Source organism: Leptonychotes weddellii, chromosome 12, assembly GCF_054177405.1.
Source record: "Leptonychotes weddellii isolate Sample4059 chromosome 12, ASM5417740v2, whole genome shotgun sequence".
NCBI lineage: Eukaryota > Metazoa > Chordata > Mammalia > Carnivora > Phocidae > Leptonychotes > Leptonychotes weddellii.
Window position 1 is genome coordinate 14,111,547 of NC_138380.1, and position 21,290 is coordinate 14,132,836.

The window sequence follows — 21,290 nt, forward strand, 5'->3', positions numbered from 1 at the left end:
CAGCAAATACAGGCATAGGTCGTTTGGTTGTGCTTCGCTTTACTGGGCTTTGCAGACACTGCGTTTTGGGTTTTTTGTTTGTTTGTTTTTTTACAGATTAAAGGTTTGTAGCAACCCTGCCTTGACGCCATTTTTTCCAACAGCATTTGCTGACTTTGTGTCTGTGCCGCATTTTGGCAGTTCTCACAGTATTTCAAACTTTCGTTATTTGTTATGGTTGTCTGATCGGTGATTATGACTGGCAGAAAGCAGAGATTTAATGGTTAGCTCTCGTAGCAATGAAGTATTTTTTAATTAAGGTCTGTACTTTTTTTTAGACATAATGGCATTGCACTCTTAATAGACTACAGAGTAGTGTAAATAATAACTTTCCTATGCTATGCACTGGGAAGCAAAAAAAATTCATTTGACTCGTTTTATTGTGATACTTTATGAACTTGTCTGGAACTGAACCCACGATATCTCTGAGGTATGCCTGCAATTCAGATCAAGTGTGGAGGATAAAATTCTAGAAACTGGACAATTAACAGATACATTGGAATAGTCCATGCTTTTTAAAATTTGCTTTGTATCCTTATTTAGAACCATCAGTTTAAATGTCAAGGTTGTCTTTATGTTTTGTGAAAAGAGCATGGTTGCCAGGCATTAAGTTGTGAGGAACTAAAATTTCATTGTTGACAAAGTGAAGTTAACATTTTTGAGTAATTCAAAATTACTGGTTTGAAAAGAGAGTAATGGGAAACCTAGAATAGTAAAGAAGAAAGACAAAATGAGTTCTTTTATATTTGGGGAAATGGGCCTTGTAAATGGCATCTAATACATTTTTTTCTTTTTCAGTATGTTTGTTTATTACATGAAAGAAAGATTTGGGGCAAAATGCAGGGCTTTGGAATTACAAATGAATATGTTTCTACCAATGACTAATAAGGAAGAAATTGAGTTTCTGCTAAAGCTTTTAGAAAAATCTAGCCCTCAAGGACTTTTATCAGTCTGGCTGGAATTGCAAAGCTGGAGGAACGAAACTTTAAAAATTGCATTAGCTGTTCTGACGACTGGTTTATAGGTTTTGTTTGGAACCTTTCGTAAGAGTTTAGAGGACCAGGATTTGTTTGAGTGATATTAGGAATAGAGATCAGTGAAAAGCCCACCAGTACAGGATCTCAATTTGAATCTCACTGTTAGCAATCACTGTGTGATATTGAGAACTCCTGTCCTTTGGGCATTGGCTACCTTCTTAGAAAAAGAGAGTGGAATGAAATTATTTTAAATTTTGCTCCTAACTCGGATCTGTACTTGGGTGTTTGCATTTCTCTTAATCTTGTAAATTCAACTGATTTAAATATCAGGATTTCAACTTTATGCATATGTATTTTGAATTAAAGTATAATTGCATAAAATTTGATTAAATTAACCAAAAACCAAGAGATGCTCAGCTGTTTGGACTGAAATGCTATAAATAATGAATTAACATTAGGATCTCAGTTAATTGTGTAAACACTGGTCTTGGGATATCAGATAATATAAAATGGAAAAAATGAAAGCCAATTTTACTTGTCTGTGCTTTTGAACAATTTCTGCTATTACTGTAATGGAGTTCTGCATCATTCCCAAATTACTCCCTTTGATCCTTTCCTGGTAGTCTTTTAGGGTCAGCCACATATTACCTCTCTTGGCAAATATATTCACAGATACATATATTCTCCTAAACAGCATCGCTATCCACCAACTGATTATAACTTGGTCACCGTTATCTCTACACCAGGAAAAATAACAAAGAATAAGGGAAATTGTAAATATAAGTAGGAGACAACAGAGGTGTGAATATTCCTGGTGCTCTTCTGAATCTTTCTCCAAATTTCATCTCCAATACTCAGCTCTATTAACTCACTTTACAAAGTGTCTGGAAGATGGAGAGCTCTCCTCCAAAAAAAGGTTGTTGAAAGAAGGAATGAATCAGTGAGGAAGCAGAAGATCTGTTTCCTCATTATAGGCTCCTGAAGGCTCAGTTTCTTCACCTATAGAGTGGGGATAGTGTTTGGAGCATTATATGAGGTAATGCATTGAAAGGATTTACTTGCCATAGCAACTGACACAATGAATTAAAAATGAAAAGAAAACAGAAAAGAGAGAAGCAGACAATTCACAAAAGAACTACCAATGGCCAATATATATATATGAAAAATATTTTTAAAAGGCACCCAAAATAAAACAACTTATGAGGAGTCAACGTCACGTGCCCATTAAATTAGCAAAGAATTACAAAATGATAATACCTGCTGGTTAGTTCAAGCCTAAATGGGTATTCTCATTGTCAGCTGGTAGGAGTATAAATTGATACACAGTTGACTCTTGTACAACATGGGTTTGAACCATGTAGGTCCACTTACATGTGAACTATTTCTGATCAATACAGTATAGTACTATAAATACAGTAAATTATTTTCTCTTATGATTTTAAAAAATATTTTCTACAACTTACTGTATTATAAGCATACAGTATATAGCATACAAAATACATGTTAATCGACTGTTTATGTTATCAGTAAGGCTTCCAGTCAAGAGCAGGCTATAGTAGTTAAGTTTTGGGGAGTCAGGATTATATGTGGATTTTTGCCTACACAGGGGGTTGGTGCCCCTAACCCCCACATTGTCCAAGGGTCAACTGTACTTCAGAAAATTGTCAGTATGTAGTGAAAGCATTACAAATCTAGCTCGCTCTCTTTCATTTGGGCATCATATTTGGTGGGGGGAGGGGGACATTGGCAAGAAGGAAAACACCGGAAGGAGTGTGCTCAACTTGGTTCAGGGTAAGGAACTTTGTAGTAGGAGGAAGAGTGAAATAACCTGGATTGCAAAAGAGTATTAATGAGGAGAGGTAGAGAACTGACCTCTTCCAGTGTTGAAAGACCTGCCTTGAAGAAGAGGAAAGGGTCTTGCTCTCCATAGTGAGGAAGGTAGAACTAAATTCTAGATATAGAATCCACTGACTCCAGCAGTCAATCTTATATGTATCATAAACATCACCTGGAAAACCTGTTAACAGTGTAGATTACTGTTTCTCTTCTTGCTCCAAATGCTAATTCAATATGCCAGAGTTGGACTTGGGAATCTGATTTTAACAAGCACCTCAAATAACTATGGTACAGATGGTCCACAGACTTAACTTTGAGAAATACTCTATTATAAGGAAGGACTTTAACAACCAGAGCTGTCCAGCAAGAGATCAAAGTTTGTGGAGAGAGAGGCTCAAACGAAGTGTTTACCAACAAGTTGGATGGCCATCTTTCAAGGATGCTGTGTGTTGTGGGGGTGCACATCTGCTTTGGGCAAGAGGTTAGGCAAGTTAATCTCCAAGAGAGGCTCCAGTTTAAATGTTCTATTTGCAGCTTTCTTAGTTGAACAACCGTTTTATAAGAAGAAAGCATGTGCAAATGGATTATGCATTATATTCTCCTTTCTTTTAATGAAGCACCTTTGAAGATAGCCAACCTGTTGAGATAAGGACCAAATTACCTTTACCAGGTACTACCTGCGGGCTTCTAAACAATGTGCAGGCAGAACATTCGGAGGAGGAGTGAGTCCATTACCAAAGATGTGCCTTTCCCTCCTCACCTTGTTTTAGCAAAGCAAATGTCATGGGTAGAAGTTAAGAGAAGGGAGAAATCAGTGTGGGTTGAGGTAGACAGAGGCGGCTTCATGGGAGTGGGGCTTGAGCACAGTTTGAAAGATGGGTAAGATTTACATAAGTGGAGTGGGGCAGGAGAACATTCAGGAAGGGAGAGGAACATTAGCAAACTCAGAGACCGGAACAAGTGTTGAACAAGGGAGGAGGCGATCATCAGACATGCATGAGCACACCAGAGGGCATGTGCTAGGTAAGAATGGAAAAAAGGACAGATGGGGGCTGTGTGTGTCCATGTCTTCCAAACTGAAACTTGGAGTGCATATTATAAATGCCTGTGTGCTTAGGAAGCATGGCCATATAATAAATCGTCTAAAGCAAGACCATTTTGAGGGTGAAAGAAGCTGCTGGTAGTAAGGTGCCATAACATTAAGTATAAACCAGAACTGCATCAGGGACACTGAGACAGTCACCCTAACTTATAGGGACATTGCAGTAGTCTCTTTAAAACCAAAGCTGTCCTGCAAATCCAGGACTTCCTGCTGCCATATGGACTGATATTTGGGGCTGGTATTGGAGGGTATTGAAAGCAAGGCAGTGACGTCATAAGGACACAAAGACATTTGTAGGAGAGTTTGCTCCAAAGCCTTGGGGCTGAACCAGATGACCTTTAAAATCCTTCATCTTCTGCATTTCTCTAGTGGCAACATTTAATACTGCAGAATGTCTGTGCGCAGAAATTTAATGGCATTAAAGTTGTTCCTAAATCAGTGACAGTCCCAAAATTAGTAACTGTTTCTTTTTCTGGAGGAGAAAGGGATGCAGCAGTAATGAAATTAGAGCAGAAGGATCACTGTTTCCCGACACAATCATGGGGGGGATAAAACTGAAAATTCCAACTAGGACCACTGTCGTTTGGTGCTATTTATTGAGGTGGACATTTCTTCATTCATTTATTCTGTAAGTGTTACGGGCTGGGTACCAGTCCCAGAAACTGTAGACAGTGTTGAGAGTGACCGTTAAGTGGAAATGACAGTATCACAGTTCGGTAGATACACTCTGTAGAAACCCTTGTCGTGCTTTGTTGATAGTATATACAAAGATGTTGGCTTCTAAAGAAATTGGAATAATCTGATCATTATCATTAATAATCAATAGAGCACATACTAGTGCACACCTATTTTTACACTGAAATGACACTTGCCTACATTGATATGTTGATGCACACAACAACCGTAGTCATGGTCCACAACCTGCCTCTATAGAAGTAAACAGAGATAGGCAGTGTGGAATATGGGAAAGCAATGGATTTTGTGAGACTGACCTGGGTTTGAAACCCTGCTGTTCCATCTGTGTAGAGTGAACTTTGGACAAATTTCACCTATTTTGCCTCCATTTCCTGATTTAAAATATTGTCATTAAGATCAGCCTCACTGGTTCTTATTGCTGGATGAGAATTGTGAACTTATAAACACTTTTTATTTTTTAAAGTGGTTGATCCCAGTCTGGATCTACCACATCAGAATCTCTTGGGTGGCACGGGGTGTGAATATGTTAAAACCACAAAATAACTCTATAGGTGACTCTCTGCTGTCATACATAGGTGCAGGAGGCCCCTGTTCTCCTTCATGAAGAGTGTCAGGACCCAGTGAAGGGGACTGGTATATAGTGGCTGTTATGGGTTGAATTGTGTACCTCCAAAAGATGCTGAAGTCCTAATCCCCAGTACCGCAGATTATGACATTATTTGGAAATAGGGCTGTTGCAGAGATGATTAGTTAGGTTGCCTGCTCCAGTATGACAGATGGACTTCTAAGAAGAGGAGGACATGCAGAGATACACAGGGAAGGAGGCAGAGACTGAAGCGAGAGAGCTGTAGCCCAAGGAACACCAAGGACTGCAGGCTGTCTCATCAGAAACTGGGAGAGAAGCATGGGACAGATTCTCCCTCCGAGTCCTCAGAAGGATATCAACCCTGTGGATACCTTGATTTCAGATGTCTAGCCCCCAGAACTGTAAGCTCATATATTTCTGTTGTTTTAAGCTACCCACTTTGTGGGACTTGATTAGGGCAGCCCCAGGAAACACATGCAGTAGCTGTCCTATATAAGGTGACTAATTTGGCCACATGTATACCTCCGCAAGGCTCACAGATGGGCATACACCCAGAGGTCTATTGCAAACAGCCATGGCTGAAGATTTCATTGAGACATTTGTGGCTTCCTGGATAAGTGAGCAGACAGGCAGGGAGGCACCCGCAGCTGAGTGAGATCTGTGGGGAAGAGAGTAGTTAGACGTTAGGTGAGTGAGAACGTGTAGGTTGGGTGAGAGAAAAAAGGAGCTGTCAGACTTCAGAGCGCTGTTACCAGATATCTTTTCTATTTTTAAACGGGCTTATGTCACCTTGTGTTTGTGGGTAGGCTAATGGGTACTTGTTTTCCTTTTGTTACTGTTTTCTTCAAGCATTTTGCTTTAATCTTTTCCTTGTGGGTAAAGTTTGGCAAAAATAGCCACCCCACCTGCCCTTTATTCTAAGGTGTCTTCCAATATTGCTGGAAGCTTAACAAATAGAGTTGTTTGGTTTTTTTTAAGATTTTTTATTTTTAATTTGACAGAGAGAGAGAGTACAAGAAGGGGGAGCGGCAGGCAAAGGGAGAGGGAGAAGCAAGCTCCCCGCTCAGCAGAGAGCCCGATGTGGGGCTCGATCCCAGGACCCTGGGACCATGACCTGAGCCAAAGGCAGACGCTTAACCGTCTGAGCCACCCAGGCACCCCAAAATAGAGTTTTCTTGAGTAAATGAATGAATTGCATTAGGGAGGCCATGTGATGTAGGGGTGGGGGGTGTGGCGAGTGAGGAATCACGCAGATCTAGAGACAAATAGATGTCGATCAAAATCCTAGCTCTGCCCGGCTCTCTGAGTCCCAGGTCCTTCTGTAAAATGGTGGTGATTGTATCTGCCTCTCAGAATTGGTAGAGGGATTAAGTTAGTCGACAAACATTAATGTCCTTTCTTGTTTTCTCTTGTCCCTACTTATATTTCAATGTCGTCAAACTAAATGAGCTAATGAGTAGTTTGGTTGGACTTTGCTCTCAACAAGACCTTGTGTTTGGGATTCTTCTGCTAACCCCAACACTGAGACTTAAACTTTTACCTGTCATTTTGCTGCTGTGTGTAATATCCATAGTATCCCTAGGTCATGGGTGGGACCAGCTGAGTGTGGCAAATCGAAGTAACCTGTTCCGGAAAACATCTCCTAGGCTGTGTCTCCTTATTGGTAGACCAGAAGCCTCATTGCTATATCACAGCATCCACTCACAAGGAGGCTGGCCACTTCACTGGATCCTTGGAAGAACCTTGTAAGAGTACAAGTGCAGGAGCTCCCTGCCTGTTTGAAGAACGCTTTCAGCTTTTTGTTGCTTAGAAGAAGAAAAAAGATGCAGAACCTGGTCACACACTGTTTATTTCATCTCTGGAATATGATTACACTGGACAGCAGCCTGTGCAGATGCTGTTCCGTGTGCATCTCCGTGCTGTGGGTGAATAGGCAAAGCAGGGTCCAGCACACGTTGCTGGGGCCTTTCTGTCCATCTGTGCACTTGGGTCTGGCAGGTGTATAACACAGAGCACCAACACTGGACTCGAGCCTCAGAATGTATCAGGCCTGCCTGCCTACTTGCTGATCCCTCACATGCCAGTTGTCCAGCATGGCAGATTGATGGGCCTTACCCCCAGATGGCGGCTTGGCTGAGTGGAGTGTGGGCTGTCAGAGGGAACTGTGAGTGTGGCAGTAAAGCCCAGGAGGCTAAGCCAGCTTTCTGTTGTTTGGGTGCCAGCCTTGAAGGCACCATCTCCAGGGAGCTGCCAAAGTTGCTGTCTGCCAGAGGTCTCTCCCACCATTAGGATATTGAGGAGCTAATGAATCAGGATGATACAGGGAGAGCAGAGCCATCAACAGAAATCATTTTGAAAAAGCATTTGCATAGACAGATTCTCTGCTCCTGACTCCCTGGTCAGTGGATGTGAGTGTAGGAAGGGAGTGGGGTGTTCCCGTGGGTGCAGGTGATGGTACTCCATATGTGTCCGGCCAGATGGTTGGGCATTTGCCTGAGATCATCCAAGTGCACACTTTGAACTGTGTCTGGCATGTGGTAGGCCCTCAGTAAATGTTAGCCATTGTTACTAGTCTAGCTATCATTGTTGTTATTAGTGTCATTATTTGGCACAGAGTGCTGTCCATACACTTGAGGGCAGTATCATACTGATCCTGCCCACTTCATGCAACAGAGACAGTGATTGGTTATAGAGCCCAGGGAACTTTAGGATTCTCTACTCCTAGGTGACCCTGGATCAACAGTATCATTGGCTTTTTTGCAAAGTCTGCTTTTTTTTTTTTTTAAACCAAATCATGTTCTGGAGAGCACTAAGCTCCTCTAATAACAATATGGGGTATTGTTCATTAAAGCAGGCTTATGACCAAATAAGTTTAGAAAACACTGAACACCTTTGATATACAAATATGTATTATGAAGCTCTAAGAAAGACCTAAGGTGTGCAGGATTTCCTACTTTTTTCCTTAGGGGAAGAGATGATTGTTGAATCCATTGAATCTTGTGGGCTCTCAGTATTCAGTGGAAAGCTGAGAAATGCTCACATAATGCCATTTTCCTAGGACTTGGCAATGTTAGTCAATAACAATAACCCTTTGGGCTAGTCACTGAGGCAGTTTCCTCCCACTTGACGGTGAAGGAACATCAGAGAAGCTTAATCACCATCCAGAGTTTCAGACCTTTTCTTTATCTTTCTGCAGTTACTTTGCCTTTATACTAAACTTTCATTAAGCCAAGTGTACGTGTGTGTGCGTGCATGCACATGTATTTTATTCTTAGAGTTTGAGCCTCTGAGAATAATTGTCATCTCTTCTGCAATGATAATTTTAGATTGGGGGTGTGTTTGTATGTGGGTATATGTTTGTGCAGAGCTTTGTTGTTGTTATTTAATACTGGCACAGCCCTGATACTTAATAAAAATAATTTGCATTTGATTGAACATAGGGTTTACAGTCTCACCTAGGCAATGCCCAGGTATACAGAAATGCTTTCCCTTTTTCCACTGTTCCTCAGTGCAGAGACCCAGAAAATAGAATTTAACCAATATTCTTGTTGCTCAGAGGCCCCGTCGTGGCTGAAGCATTATTTGCCTCAGGTGTCCCTCAGAACTACTATCAGTTCCTAAGTGGACATTGTGTCTGATTGTTAGGAGCTTGGTGTTGTTTTTGGTCCCTGCCTCTTAGACCAGGCAGATAGAGATTTCAGAGGGCAGTGCCAGAAAGACACATGGAGATGGAAAAGCTTGCTTTGATGCTTTCATTTGAGGAGGCATGTGGGCTTGGGCATCAAGTGGTGATCTGGCTTTGAATCCAAGCTCTGGGATTTTCTAGTTGTGTGATGTCGGTCATTGTGTTAACCTCTTGAAGCCTCGGTTTCCCATCTTTAAAAATGTGGACAATACCTGCTTCTTACCATTGCTGTGAAGTTTAAATGAGATGATGCATATACAGCAGCCAACAGCATGGCAAGTCACAAACACATAGTAAAAATCACCCATTACAGTCATTCCTCCTTCCATGGAAGTGGCTACAATGGGTTGTCAAAAGACAAGGCCAGAGTACAAACCTTGGAGGGAGGGCCTTATAATCAGCATGTGTCTCCCACTGAATAAAAGAGAGGATGGATCTCACGATGTGAAACGACTAGCCGCCCTCAACTCTACGGCCCTTCTCCATTCTCTTGATCTTATATAGCGCAGATCACTTTCTATTATTTAAAAAAAAAAATCACTCGTCTCCTTGCCTGTATCTCTACCCTAGAACATATAAGTCCCATGTAGCTCAGGGACTGGGCCTGTGTTGTACTGTCTTGGATCCTCAGCGCTGAGAACAGTGATGGCAGTGAGTAGTTATCCTGCCACTTTTCATGGAATGAATGAGTTCAGTGATGGGATTGTTGAGAGAGACACACATACACACATGGACACCTGTCACCAGATCAAACCCTGCCATTAAGTATCATCATACTTAGCATCTAAGATGTTTGAGTTCCTGCCTTCTTTTTCAGGGTCTTCAGCCGGTAGATTCACCACTCACTGCTTAGTAGACTCTTGTGGGGTTTTAAGCCCTGTTTAGCTGGTGTCATGCCTATGGCAACCCAGCTTATTTTATTCTCATGGAGGATCAAGACTGGTATTTAAAATTCTTGGCACAGGTGGTCATGGTATGATGGTCTATAGTCCATCCCCATGGGGCTCTCATGAGGTCGGATCATCTGAAGCAATGTCAAATATATTTATCTTTTTTTTTATTATTAATGTATAATGTATTATTTGTTTCAGGGGTACAGGTCTGTGATTTATCAGTCTGACACAATTCACAGCGCTCACCATAGCATGTACCCTCCCCAATGTCCATCACCCAGCCACCCCATCCCTCTCACCCCCCTCCACTCCAGCAACCCTCAGTTTGTTTCCTGAGATTAAGAGTCTCTTATGGTTTGTCTCCCTCTCTGGTTTCATCTTATTTCATTTTTCCCTCCCTTCCCGTATGATCCTCTGTCTTGTTTCTCAAATTCCTCATATCAGTGAGATCATATGCTACTTGTCTTTCTCTGATTGACTTATTTTGCTTAGCATAATACCCTCTAGTTCCATCCACGTCATTGCAAATGGCAAGATTTCCTTTTTTGATGGCTGCATAATATTCCAGTGTATATGTGTATATATGTATATATGCCACATCTTCATCCATTCATCTGTTGATGGACATCTAGGCTCTTTCCATAGTTTGGCTATCAAATATATTTATCTTCATCAGTCTTGTTCCCCTAATCCTTCACTAGTGAGGAAAATGACAGGGAAGTAGTAAGTTGTAATAGAAAGATAGCTTTGTGCCAGAAAGACCTGGATTTCACTCCTAGCTAATCTATCTTGGGCGAGTTGCTCCATCTCATATGGTCTCAGCTCCTCCGTTGTAAAATGGGTGAAGTACCACCTTGCGTGACTGAAGTGAGCTGTGTTTACATCGCACATAATGTGTATATCCTACTATCAGCCATACTGCTAAATACCGTGTTTGGTAGTGATGTCCTCACTGAAAAATGGTATGGGTAGGTGTGTGTATGTGAGTGAGAACCACATCGTTAATTGGGAATATAGTGTTGGGTGAACTGTGGCTGAAATGGTGGTCTCCCTGGGCTAGAGTGGCCAAGAGCTTGGGATGTAGGAAATGGCGATGGAAGAATAGCTTATTTACCACAGCTCGATATGGCTTCTTAAGCAGGTACAGTGTTCCATATTAAAGCAAATATATCTAAATTATTTTTTAGAAATCTCAAGCTGTGAACTAAAACAAAAAACAAAATTCCTCTACTTCCACAATATAAACTGATAATGAGGACATGTTAGGATTCATGCTGCAGGTTAGGGAATGTGTATGGTGCTATCACACCAGCAAAGATTGAAAGGCAAACTTTGGTGTTTTCTAGTTTATACTGAGCCTCAGATCTCTACACACTTGACATACTGCCTCAGAACTCGAGAGAGCCATTAAGACAACATAGGCACACCATTTCCTGTTAATTTTTTTTCTGACTTATGTAGTATGTCCAGCCCATTCTCATATCTATCTGCTTGAAATTCATAGATGTACATCCCTTTGGGTGTGTAGGGCTCTCATTGTGTAAATATCAAATTAGTAGTGTCTGTGTACTTATAATCCTATTCCCATACATTTTTTTGCACATCTAGTAACTCTTCAGTTAATCTGTAAGATGCATGGCAACTTTGACCTGAGATCACTTGAAAAGAGTCTAAAAATTCAACAGGCAGCAGCCACAAAATCATCTGGAAAGAACCAAAAATAAGAAGATAGCACACAATAAAGTTGAAGCCATTGACTGGCTTTGGTCGTATAAGCTAGGACCTGCAGGCACCTAAGCTGAGAAGCATAGAGGAAATGTATGGGAGAATAAATAAGAGAAAAGACAAGCAGGCAGAAGCAAAAAAAAAAAAAAGTAAAAAGAGATGAGAGCAATAAAGTACAGAGAAAGTCAATAATAATAATGGTTATGGAAATATGAAGTATCCTTGGGTGAAATGACAACCAAGAATGGGAAATAGCATTACGGATTTTTGAAGATTTCTTCTAGCTCATTAGGCTGAAATCCTTTTGTAATACATCAGGACCATGAAGGAGGTGGCAGAACGAATGCGTAAGTAGCCTAGCAGTCTCGTGCCCGTCAATGAATGCATACCCTACGCACCCCCTGGCCCAGCAGTCTCTCAGAGCAGCGCCATGTTGGTATCTTTCCATCAGACTTGTGCAGATTTATCAGGCCTCTCACCACACTTTCCATAAGTGACAACTGCAGCATGTATTTGCTTCATATCTCTATAACTGCACCTGCATTTTACGTAGAGATAGAAAAGGAGTGGGGAGTGCTCGTTAAACTCAATTGAGTTCCAAGATGTGGACTCCTCCTAAGATGTTCTTGTAGCTTTCTACTGCAACCCATCAGCACCTATCACTTTTTTTTCATTAGAGAAAAGTGCCTTGAATTCACTAGCATAAGCCATTTTTACGCCACTCTTAGGAGAATTTGGTACAAATTTGATTGTGAGTGTAAACTGTTAAGATCTAGGCAAGTATCTCCTCCTCGCCACTCCCCGCCCCGCACATAAAGTGAACCCTGTGCCATCCTGACCGTAGCTTTTACCAACCTTAATATAATGTTAAAAATATGACAAGGTATCACTCTTCATAACCACCCATCGACTTTAACTTTTAATTAACATGATTTCTAGCAATTTGGTTCTTACCAAATCGTTTCTCTCGTGAGCCCCAATTGCCCACTTTACGGGAGGAGGAAAGGTTTTCCTGAGATGTTTTAGTCCTCACATTCAGCTAGCCAAGTCTGTCCCCGCCCCCCTTGGTTTTCTGCTCCAAGATTTGGGTCTTCTTCTCTTCAAATGAAAAAATAAACATCGACTGTTGAGGAAATATAAAACTTGTATTTGTGCAGGAATAGTCATGAGAAGGCACTTTCTTCCTTTGTGTGTCTCCAGGGAAGCTGTGGAATCCACCCCTCTGTGCCTCAGCTCAGGTGGATCCTGCCCACCCTCCCCATTTATCGGCACATCCGAGGTTACTCAGGGTAGGGTGTCTCTAGAAAGGTAAACACTTCACATACACGTTGCTTCAGATAACGTGTTCTTCAGAACACACCAAAACAGGCTGTTTGAAAAGCATAAGAAGTGAGTTTTATTGCAGGACTTTAGAGGCAATCACAGCCCTCACACAGTATGAGGTTGTAGTCTGTGTAGTGAGCGGGTACACACAGCAGCGAGCTGGCCGGGCTCGGCGGTCAGTGATGCTACCGGAAGACATACGGCCCAAGTAGGCGCCATGTGTGTTACGCTTAATGGAGGCCAGCATGTGACTGGAGAGGGGTCTCCTTTATCACTTAGAACACTCGTGCGTCTCTGCCTTCTCTCCTGTTCTGTTTTTGTCCCTCCAGTTCAGGCCCTAATTGCCTAATACGTGAGTTACCACTGTGGCCTCTGAGTACTTGATCTCGTTCAGAAAAAGAGCGTGTCTTAACCATGATTTGCAAGACCCCTTATAATCTGGCCTGCTCTTGTTGTGTGGCCTCCTCTCTATCTCGTTTACTCCAACAACACGGGCCGTCTGTCCCTCTTTTAACCTCCCAAGGCCCTCATGCCTCTGGGCTTTGCACTCGCTGTTGGTCCCTTTGCCCACAATACTTTCCCCTTAGATAACTGCAAGGCAAACTCCTACACTTCCTGCTGGTGTTTCTCAAAACGTATCTTCTCATGGGGACCTTTCCTAGCCAATTTCAACCCCCCTCTACTCTTGGTATTTCTCCCATTCCTTGTTCTCTCCTTAATTTTTCTCTTTAGCACTTCTGTCTATCAACATATTACACATTATATTTATGTCATCATGTTTATTGTCTGTTTCTCCTAGGATAAAGTAATCTCCTTGGGATTAAAAAAAAATTATTTGTTGATGTTTTGTTCACTGCTCTATCCCCAGTGCTTGGCACCTACTAGGTGCTTGGTATTCACTGATTGACTGAATTAGTAAATTACTTTATCTCCTCCTCTCCTTTTGTCTTCCTTCTGCTTTCAGATGGTGTTACATCATGCCACCAGATTAAATGATTATTTTTGGCCACATTCGTCTCAACCGCTCCGTCAGTGTTCCATTGCCGATTAGACTGAAATTTGTCTTTCTCAGCCTAGATTTAAGGACTTGAGCAGTCTTAGATTCACTTTCTGGCCCCATCAGCATCACCTAACCGGGACTTCTATTTGGGAAGACTGGCCTACTTGCTGGCCCCAGTTTTGTCCAGCATGTTCCCCCCCACCCCCACAACCATTCTCCAAGTACAGATTCCGATTTAACTAGCCTCTAGATACAGGCAGCATAACACGAGCAGCAGTAACACGGACTTTTTGTTCTTAACTCTGCCCTCTGACGTAGACCTCAGTCTTCTGCACAGTAGCCTTCCCATCCACTGTCCCCAAGGCCCCTCCCCTGCCATGTGACACAAAAGTAGTACAGCTGTATTCGCCATGAAGCCTCTACCCTGTCTTCTGTCCCTGTGAGGTACCTCATTTTCTCTTTTGGGGCTGCCGACTGTGAGACTGCCTCTGTCCTACTGGCGGTTTTGTCTCATGATCCCAAAGTCACCAGTTCCCCAGACTGGGGCTGGGTTGGGGGCTCAAAAGGGAGAAAGCCCTTCTCTGCAAATCCTTCTTTCCTCCCTCCCTCCCCTCCAGAAGGTCTGCTGGGCTCTTGGTATGTGTCCGGCAGTATGCTTGGTGTTGGATTTTAAGAAACACAGAGGAATCTCCTTCTTTTTGTAACTCTATAATTTTTTAAAGATTTATTTATTTATTTTAGAGAGACTACACGAGTGGGGGGAGGAACAGAGGGAGAGAGAGAGAAGCAGACTCCTCACTGAGCACAGAGCCCGATGTGGGGCTCGATCTCATGACCCTGAGTTCATGACCTGAGCCAAAACCAAAAGTCAGATGCTCAACCGACTGAGCCACCCAGGCGCCCCTGTAACTCTACACTTTTTAACCCTGGGACCTCTGGGGAATAGTTCTGCTTTGCCATTTGTTTGCAGCCCCTTGTGATCCAGCTCCTGTGGTTTCTTAACACAGCCATTGTTCCCACTCCTCACCTCTGTGGATGCCCTGTCCCACCTGATCCTCCAACCCAGCACACACATAGAAGTCTCCATTCCCCAGGCTTCAACCCGGCACCCAAGGACCATGCCAGTGGACCCCTGTGAGACCAGTACCTTGCTGAATATACCAAAGCCAGCCTTAGGAGAGCTCAGCGTCTGCTACATAATGAGATTTTTGGATTGCACTCCTCTGAAGTGCCCTCAATTTTTGAAATAAATACATCTTTTAAGGCCCAATTCAAGAATTTGCTTTTCTGTTAGGTCCTTCTTACTGACTCAGCCTCTGAGGTCTTACCTTCCCCTGAATGATGGCTTTCATTGTCTAAGCTGTTCATTTAGCATTTAGCCATGTGTGGCCTTCTCCGTTAATGACCTCCCCCCCCCCCGCCCGAGTCCTTGTCTTCTCAAGTGGCTTGCCAGCTTTTCCTAGGAAGGACAGAAGCTCCTTCCTCTAATTCCTGCACTGCACTTAGCATCGCCTTATCTTCAGAATGATGGCTAAAAGTATTTATTGACTCAATACTTATAAATATGCTTTGGACAAGTCGGTGGTTAACAGATTGTTTCAGCCACATGGAAAACTCGTTTATGTAAGGCACCTCAGGCCATCGTGGCTCCAGAGGATGGGCATGCGCAGGTTTAGGTGCATTGGTATATATTTGAGCACTGCATGAGGAAATTTCAGATAGTCTGAGGTATCTCTGGCACTTAGAATCTAGGGTGTCCATGGTAAGGGGCTATCTCAGAGGAGTTTAGCCCTCACCAAGTCCTTGTCTGTCCAAAGGACACAGCGTGCAAACACGTAGGACCTTGGCAAATGAGGGTTGTGACCTTCCGATATGGACCAACAGTCCTCAGGCTGAGGGCTGGCCCCTTTACCACAGAGGGAGATCTCCCTGCAGCAGACCCTGTGAGGCTGCTTTGAGATGACCCTTGAGCCACGGACTCCTCCAGATGTGTGGCATTTTTGCTCCTTCGTCCGGGATTTTGAAATCCTGTTGTCATAGAGAGACTTATTGATGTAATGAGGAACCACAATAGGGGTGCAGTGGGACTTCAGCTAGCCGCCCTCCTGGTTTGTCCAAAGTGTCCTGTATTCTGTTTGATCCTAAAATCACGTAAATGGAACTTACAGATAATGTCATTCTTCATTTTTCCTAATACCAGTTTACAGATTGCATCCCAGGCTCCCCAGAGAAGCAGAACTTGCCAAGTATGCTTGTCATTTCTTCTAATTAGGTTTTTAAATAAATCAAAGAACTCTTGTTTTCATTTACCTTGGATTATACAGCGACAGTGTTCTTGTTCATGTTGCCCACAGAGGCAATCCCACTGAAAGGACACTGAATTCCAGACGCTCCAAAGGCTTAGGAGCTTTCCTTCTCTCCTCTTTACTGAGCAGTCCGTTCTCCTACCCTTGGAGAAGAAAATAGGATGGCCTTACCCTATTGCCCCTCCCAGTTCTCCCTCCCACCAACGTGCCCCGTAGACTGCGCTCTGTTTCTGAAAGGGAGCAAGAAGGGAGGATGCGATTCTTCTTGCCTTACTTGCTCATTCCCCTTTGCCTGATTCCCCACCCTTCCTTAGTTTCTATTCCTCGGCTTGATTCTTTAGATCTGGGATCAACCAAGGGGCTAAGCAATCAGTAGGAAGAAGACAGCTAGGCCAGAACTTGATGCCCATTCCCCCCAGCCCCATCCTCCCCCCATCTTTTTCTGGCTCTGTCCTCCATCAGGCCCCTTCCCCAGACTGCCTTCTCTGCCTCCTCCCTGCTCCCAGGATTGGGTTCCCAACCGTTCCCCAGCCATTCATCCTTTTATCACTGTGGCCTCATTGCAGAGATGGAGCTAATGGAAGTAGTGATTCTTTGCAATAAGTCTGTGAGCCCAAGCATGGGAACCCTGTCTGGGGAGAGATGCTGCGAGCCCAAACTGTGTTTGGCCAGGAGCAGGCTCTGGTCCCTAAGTTCTGCTGAAGCAGGGAGACCAAGAAAGGGTTGCCATGCCAGCTCTCAGGATTCTTGAATATTTCCTCCTACTCCTCTTCTTCTGATCTCTGGTGGTTAAACCTGTGGATGTCTGTGGGGGTGAGGGTGGGGGGTGTATCCTTAATTATACAGCAGGAGAGAGAAGGTCAGCAGGCAAGATAATCTGCTTCATCTTCAGGGAGAAATAAGGTTTGGTATATGCCTTATCGGGAAGGGGCACAGCCAGCCTTGTTGTACATGTTTCTTGGGGGTCACAGTTCAGACTATTAGGGGTAACAATTCAGTTGCCTCGGACACTAAGAAGCCCCAGCCTTTTTACAAATCATAGGCCTGTGCAGCTGGGTCTTGCTTCCCTTCCCTCCTTCCTCTGTCCTCTCTTCTTTCTATCAAACTCTGTTAACTACGACCAGATATTCATTGCTACTTAGGGAAAATCACATCTCTGGCTCAGAGGAAGAAAATATAGCTTTCTTGGGTGCATATGGATCAGGGACTTATGACCAGAGGTGGTGGATGGGTGGGTGGGAGGGCACTAGATCTTAAACTCTTTGTCAGGAACAATTCACACACTTTCTACCCCTGCTTGCCTTGGATCCTTCTGTCCCAGCCCCAGCTCCAGTGGTCTAAGGCTGTGATAATTTTACTTCTGTGCTTGATAGGAGCTGAAGTTGGGCGAGGAGCTGTTACTGCTTTGAATGCCAGAGTGCCTGTTACATGGGGAAACAGAGGGCAGAGTCAGAACTTAGAATGTTTTCTCCTACGATCACCGTTAGTCTGCTAGTGGGATTATGCCCACTGACTGGACGTACAGCATATCATTTTGTTGTCGTTATGCAAACAAATGTTGATCCTGGTGTGATGGGATATGGTCCGTATTACATCCTATATTGTCTTACTTTTCATAGATGTTGCACACACACACACACACACAATTGACAAGCTAATGGATTTCCTTTGGATACTAACTGACAAAATCAGAAAACTGATTAGTAAGAACTTAGTAAGAACACTGAAGTTACTTTACTTGATATTTACAACAGTAAGTCTGGCCTTTAAATTCATTGAAGAGAGTGAGTTTTTAAAATTTTTAAATTTTAATCTGTAAACATGTGGAACTAATGACATTTTTGATTCATCACTTTTCATAGTGAAGGAAGCGTCGGTTTAGATACGAGTTCGGTTGTTTTTGTTTTTAAGAAAAAGTAAATACAGTCTAGATTCTGATATTTTAACTTTGTATTTAGTTTAAGTCTTGTAAATAAAAACTGTAACATAACCAAGCCCCAAAAATTCTTTGTTTTGAGCAATTTCTACCCACAGAAACTTATCATCCAGCAACTTCAAATAACTTTGACCAATTGAAACATAGTCATAAACCAAGAATTCAGCAGTTAAAATTTCTGATTCACTGTAACAGTTTTTATCAGTTGAGGAACTGAACCCCATGTATTTCATTACTGTGGAAAAAGGCCTTCATTCAGAATCTGCTTAATTTTGCATATGATCATAAACCTGAATTACCCGATTTCTTAGATTATAAACGGTTTAGAAGCTGTCATTGAAGAAATTGAAGGCAACAAGAGACAGGCACAACAACATTGAAAGGATATCTAGTCTGTTAGAAAACAAAAGTAACTTTCTTCATAGTAAAATGCATCGTGTTATAGTGTTTATGAAGAAAAATTCAGATTATGGTCAATATATCCTAGCTCTAAAGGCACGAAAACATACATGTTATGAGGGTCTTTTAAAATTCAATATTGTTTAAATAAAATTGGCTTTATAACTTAAAGCACTTTACTTCATACATTATCATCTGGAGAACATTGTACTTGAATTGTTCCCTGTGAATGATGTTGGTATATTTACATGCTGTCCCGGAGGGCTGAGAGATACCATAGGTTAACCTTGTGGTTCTCAAACTCTTACTGTGAGCTCAGATCCCTTATTCAAAAGAGATTCTGACTTAGAATCCTGGTATGGAAAACAAGGCAAGGAAGAGGTATTCTGGGTCCCTGCACCTGCTTGGTGCTCTTCCTACAATCCTCAGTGACCTCTTAGGGGGTTCACAGAGTCCCTGGAGCTCTGCAGGTGCAAAGCCAGACTGGAGCAGGACTTATTGATAAGGAAGGAGGCTTGTCTGGTGTGCTTAAAAAACCGTAGCCCATCAGTGGTTGCCTACTGTGAGCAGAGTTGCTTTGTTTGTCTGCAGTGTAATCTACCAGCGGTTTTGTGGATAACGAGTAGACTGGAATCCATTCCAGTTTCCTTAGCATCACTGCAACTCTGACTGGCCACGTGACTCAAATGCCCCATGCATTTTCTGCAGATGGTGCCACCTCAGTGATCTCTGCCCGGAGATCCGAAGGAAACAGGAGAGCAACCTGAATTTGCTTATGGGCATTGTGCTTGTGAAAATTTGCAAACTAGAATCCTGTTCTTGTTGCCCTGAGTGCTGCTGCTGCTTCTACTAGGGCTCCTCCTTGTTCTTCCCCCTCCCACCCTCTTTCTCCTCCCCCTCCTGTCTTTTCAGTAGTAGAGCTGAGACACTTTCCAGTAGTGGGGCTAGATGCTTGAGTTTCCCTTATCCTTTGTTCTTTGCAAAATCAATTGATTGTCAAACGTATTTAATGTTCCAGACCATGTTCTTTCCTCAGGCAGAGGAGAGCCCTCTGCAAGCCGGTAACTAAACCTCAGTCAGCAGGTGTCTAGACTGCAAGTGGAGTTGCTGGAGGGTTCTGGGTGCCTCGTGGGAGGCAGATAGCTCTTTGCATACCCCACGTTGAACGCGTGGAACCGTCTGGGAGGGAGCTGGCTGAAGCTACGTTCCTGATACCGCCCTTTCTGAGGGGGTGGTTTGCAGTCCTTCTAATCTTCTTTGGTAGCAGCAATACCTCAATTTTTGGCTCCCAAATTATATCTCCACAGGGGAAGCCACACATCAGAAGAGGGCAGCTTGCCAGCAATCTATACTAGCACCTTTCCTAAGAATAAGGACTCAAGGCCTTTCACACTTGGATGCTTTGATTCACTATTTCACAGATTAGCTTTGTTATATTAAGCTGCTTTCAGTGCTCAAGCCCCAAAGTTACTCGTGCGGACCTACCTTCTAGCCTGTGCCGTCTGGGGAGGCCTGAACATTCCTCGCTTGGATTTTACACGGCACTGGCAGGATCGAGATTCTCCCTGTTCCTCTCTCACCCTGCTGCTTGGGGTTTTGTTTTTGTTTTTTTGTTTTATTGTCAGAGGAAAGATACACCTCCAAAAGTGTTTTTATTGTGCATTGAAACTGGTACTGACCATCCAAGAGGCCAAACTGTGTCATGCGGACAAGCATGAGCTCGGAGCTAGCCTCCCCGGCTCTGCTGTGTCCTCATTATGAGACCTCACACACATCGCTTACTGTGCCACCACTTTCTCATCCGTGAAATGGGAGGAAAAATACTACCAATTTCTTAGCGTTGTTGAAGGTTAAATGAGTTACTACTATTTGTGAAGTGCTTCCGAGTGCCCGACTCACAGCGAGTCCAGCATTCGTGTTAGCTGCTCCTGCTATTATTACTGTTGATTGTTATTACCAGGTGGAAGAGTTAGGCTTGTCTTATTACTTTGCTGAAGATTTGAGGGAAGACCCAAGTAGCTTCGTAGAGATTCGTGCCTGGGATAGAAGCCTAAAGCGATTGGCCCCTTGAGATGTCGGCTCTTGGCAGTAGGGAAGGGGTGCCTGTTTTGAGCTGAGACCTAATTCTGCATGTTGGTCCCGCTGCTTACCTACTGGCGTAAAAATGTAAAAAGACAAAAACAAACAAAAAACCATAAAAACGGAGGCGACTAATGCCTGCGTTGTTAGGTTATAAAACTTAAGAACAACAGAGTAAAGAGCCTGGTTCATATTATATGCTCAGTATATAGCAGCTATTATAAGTATTCTATTTTGGAGAGAAAATCTAGCCTCCCTAAGTCATCGAGATACGGAGGTGGGAGGTGGGTCAAAAGACTAAAGTTTGCCCTATTTTCAAATGCTTAAGATGGTGTTTTAAATTTGCTTATGTTTGCTTTCATTATGTATACTCTCTTTAATGCCAGGGAGCTCTCCAGAGCAGACTGGTAACGTTTCTTTTTGTATTTTGAATTGAATGTTGTAGAAATCAGCCCTGAGGAGGAAGTGTGCGGTCTGTAAAATCGTCGTCCACACCGCCTGCATTGAACAGCTAGAAAAGGTGAGACAGCGCCACCTGCTGCAGTGTTGGCTACATTGCAAGTGTTTGGGCTTCTAAGACAAGCTGTTACTTGCTATTTCCAACTTTTTCAAAACCGTGCCCTTTGAAAACGCTGAAAGACCGACATCGTTACCAGACTAGTAATGGAAAACCAGTGCTTCAGGTTAATTCACCCTATTGTTTGCTGA

At 43.0% G+C, this 21,290-nt stretch overlaps 1 protein-coding gene across 2 annotated transcripts in view; it reads left to right on the plus strand.

Moving 5' to 3' along the window:
- The window catches only part of DGKI (diacylglycerol kinase iota), a 426,631-nt gene that overhangs the window by 157,278 nt on the left and 248,063 nt on the right, over positions 1-21,290 (plus strand). For both annotated transcript variants that reach the window (XM_081800028.1, XM_081800027.1), the window contains exon 4: positions 21,028-21,102. In XM_081800028.1, the coding sequence (XP_081656154.1) occupies positions 21,028-21,102 (75 nt within the window). The remainder of the gene's footprint in view (positions 1-21,027; positions 21,103-21,290) is intronic.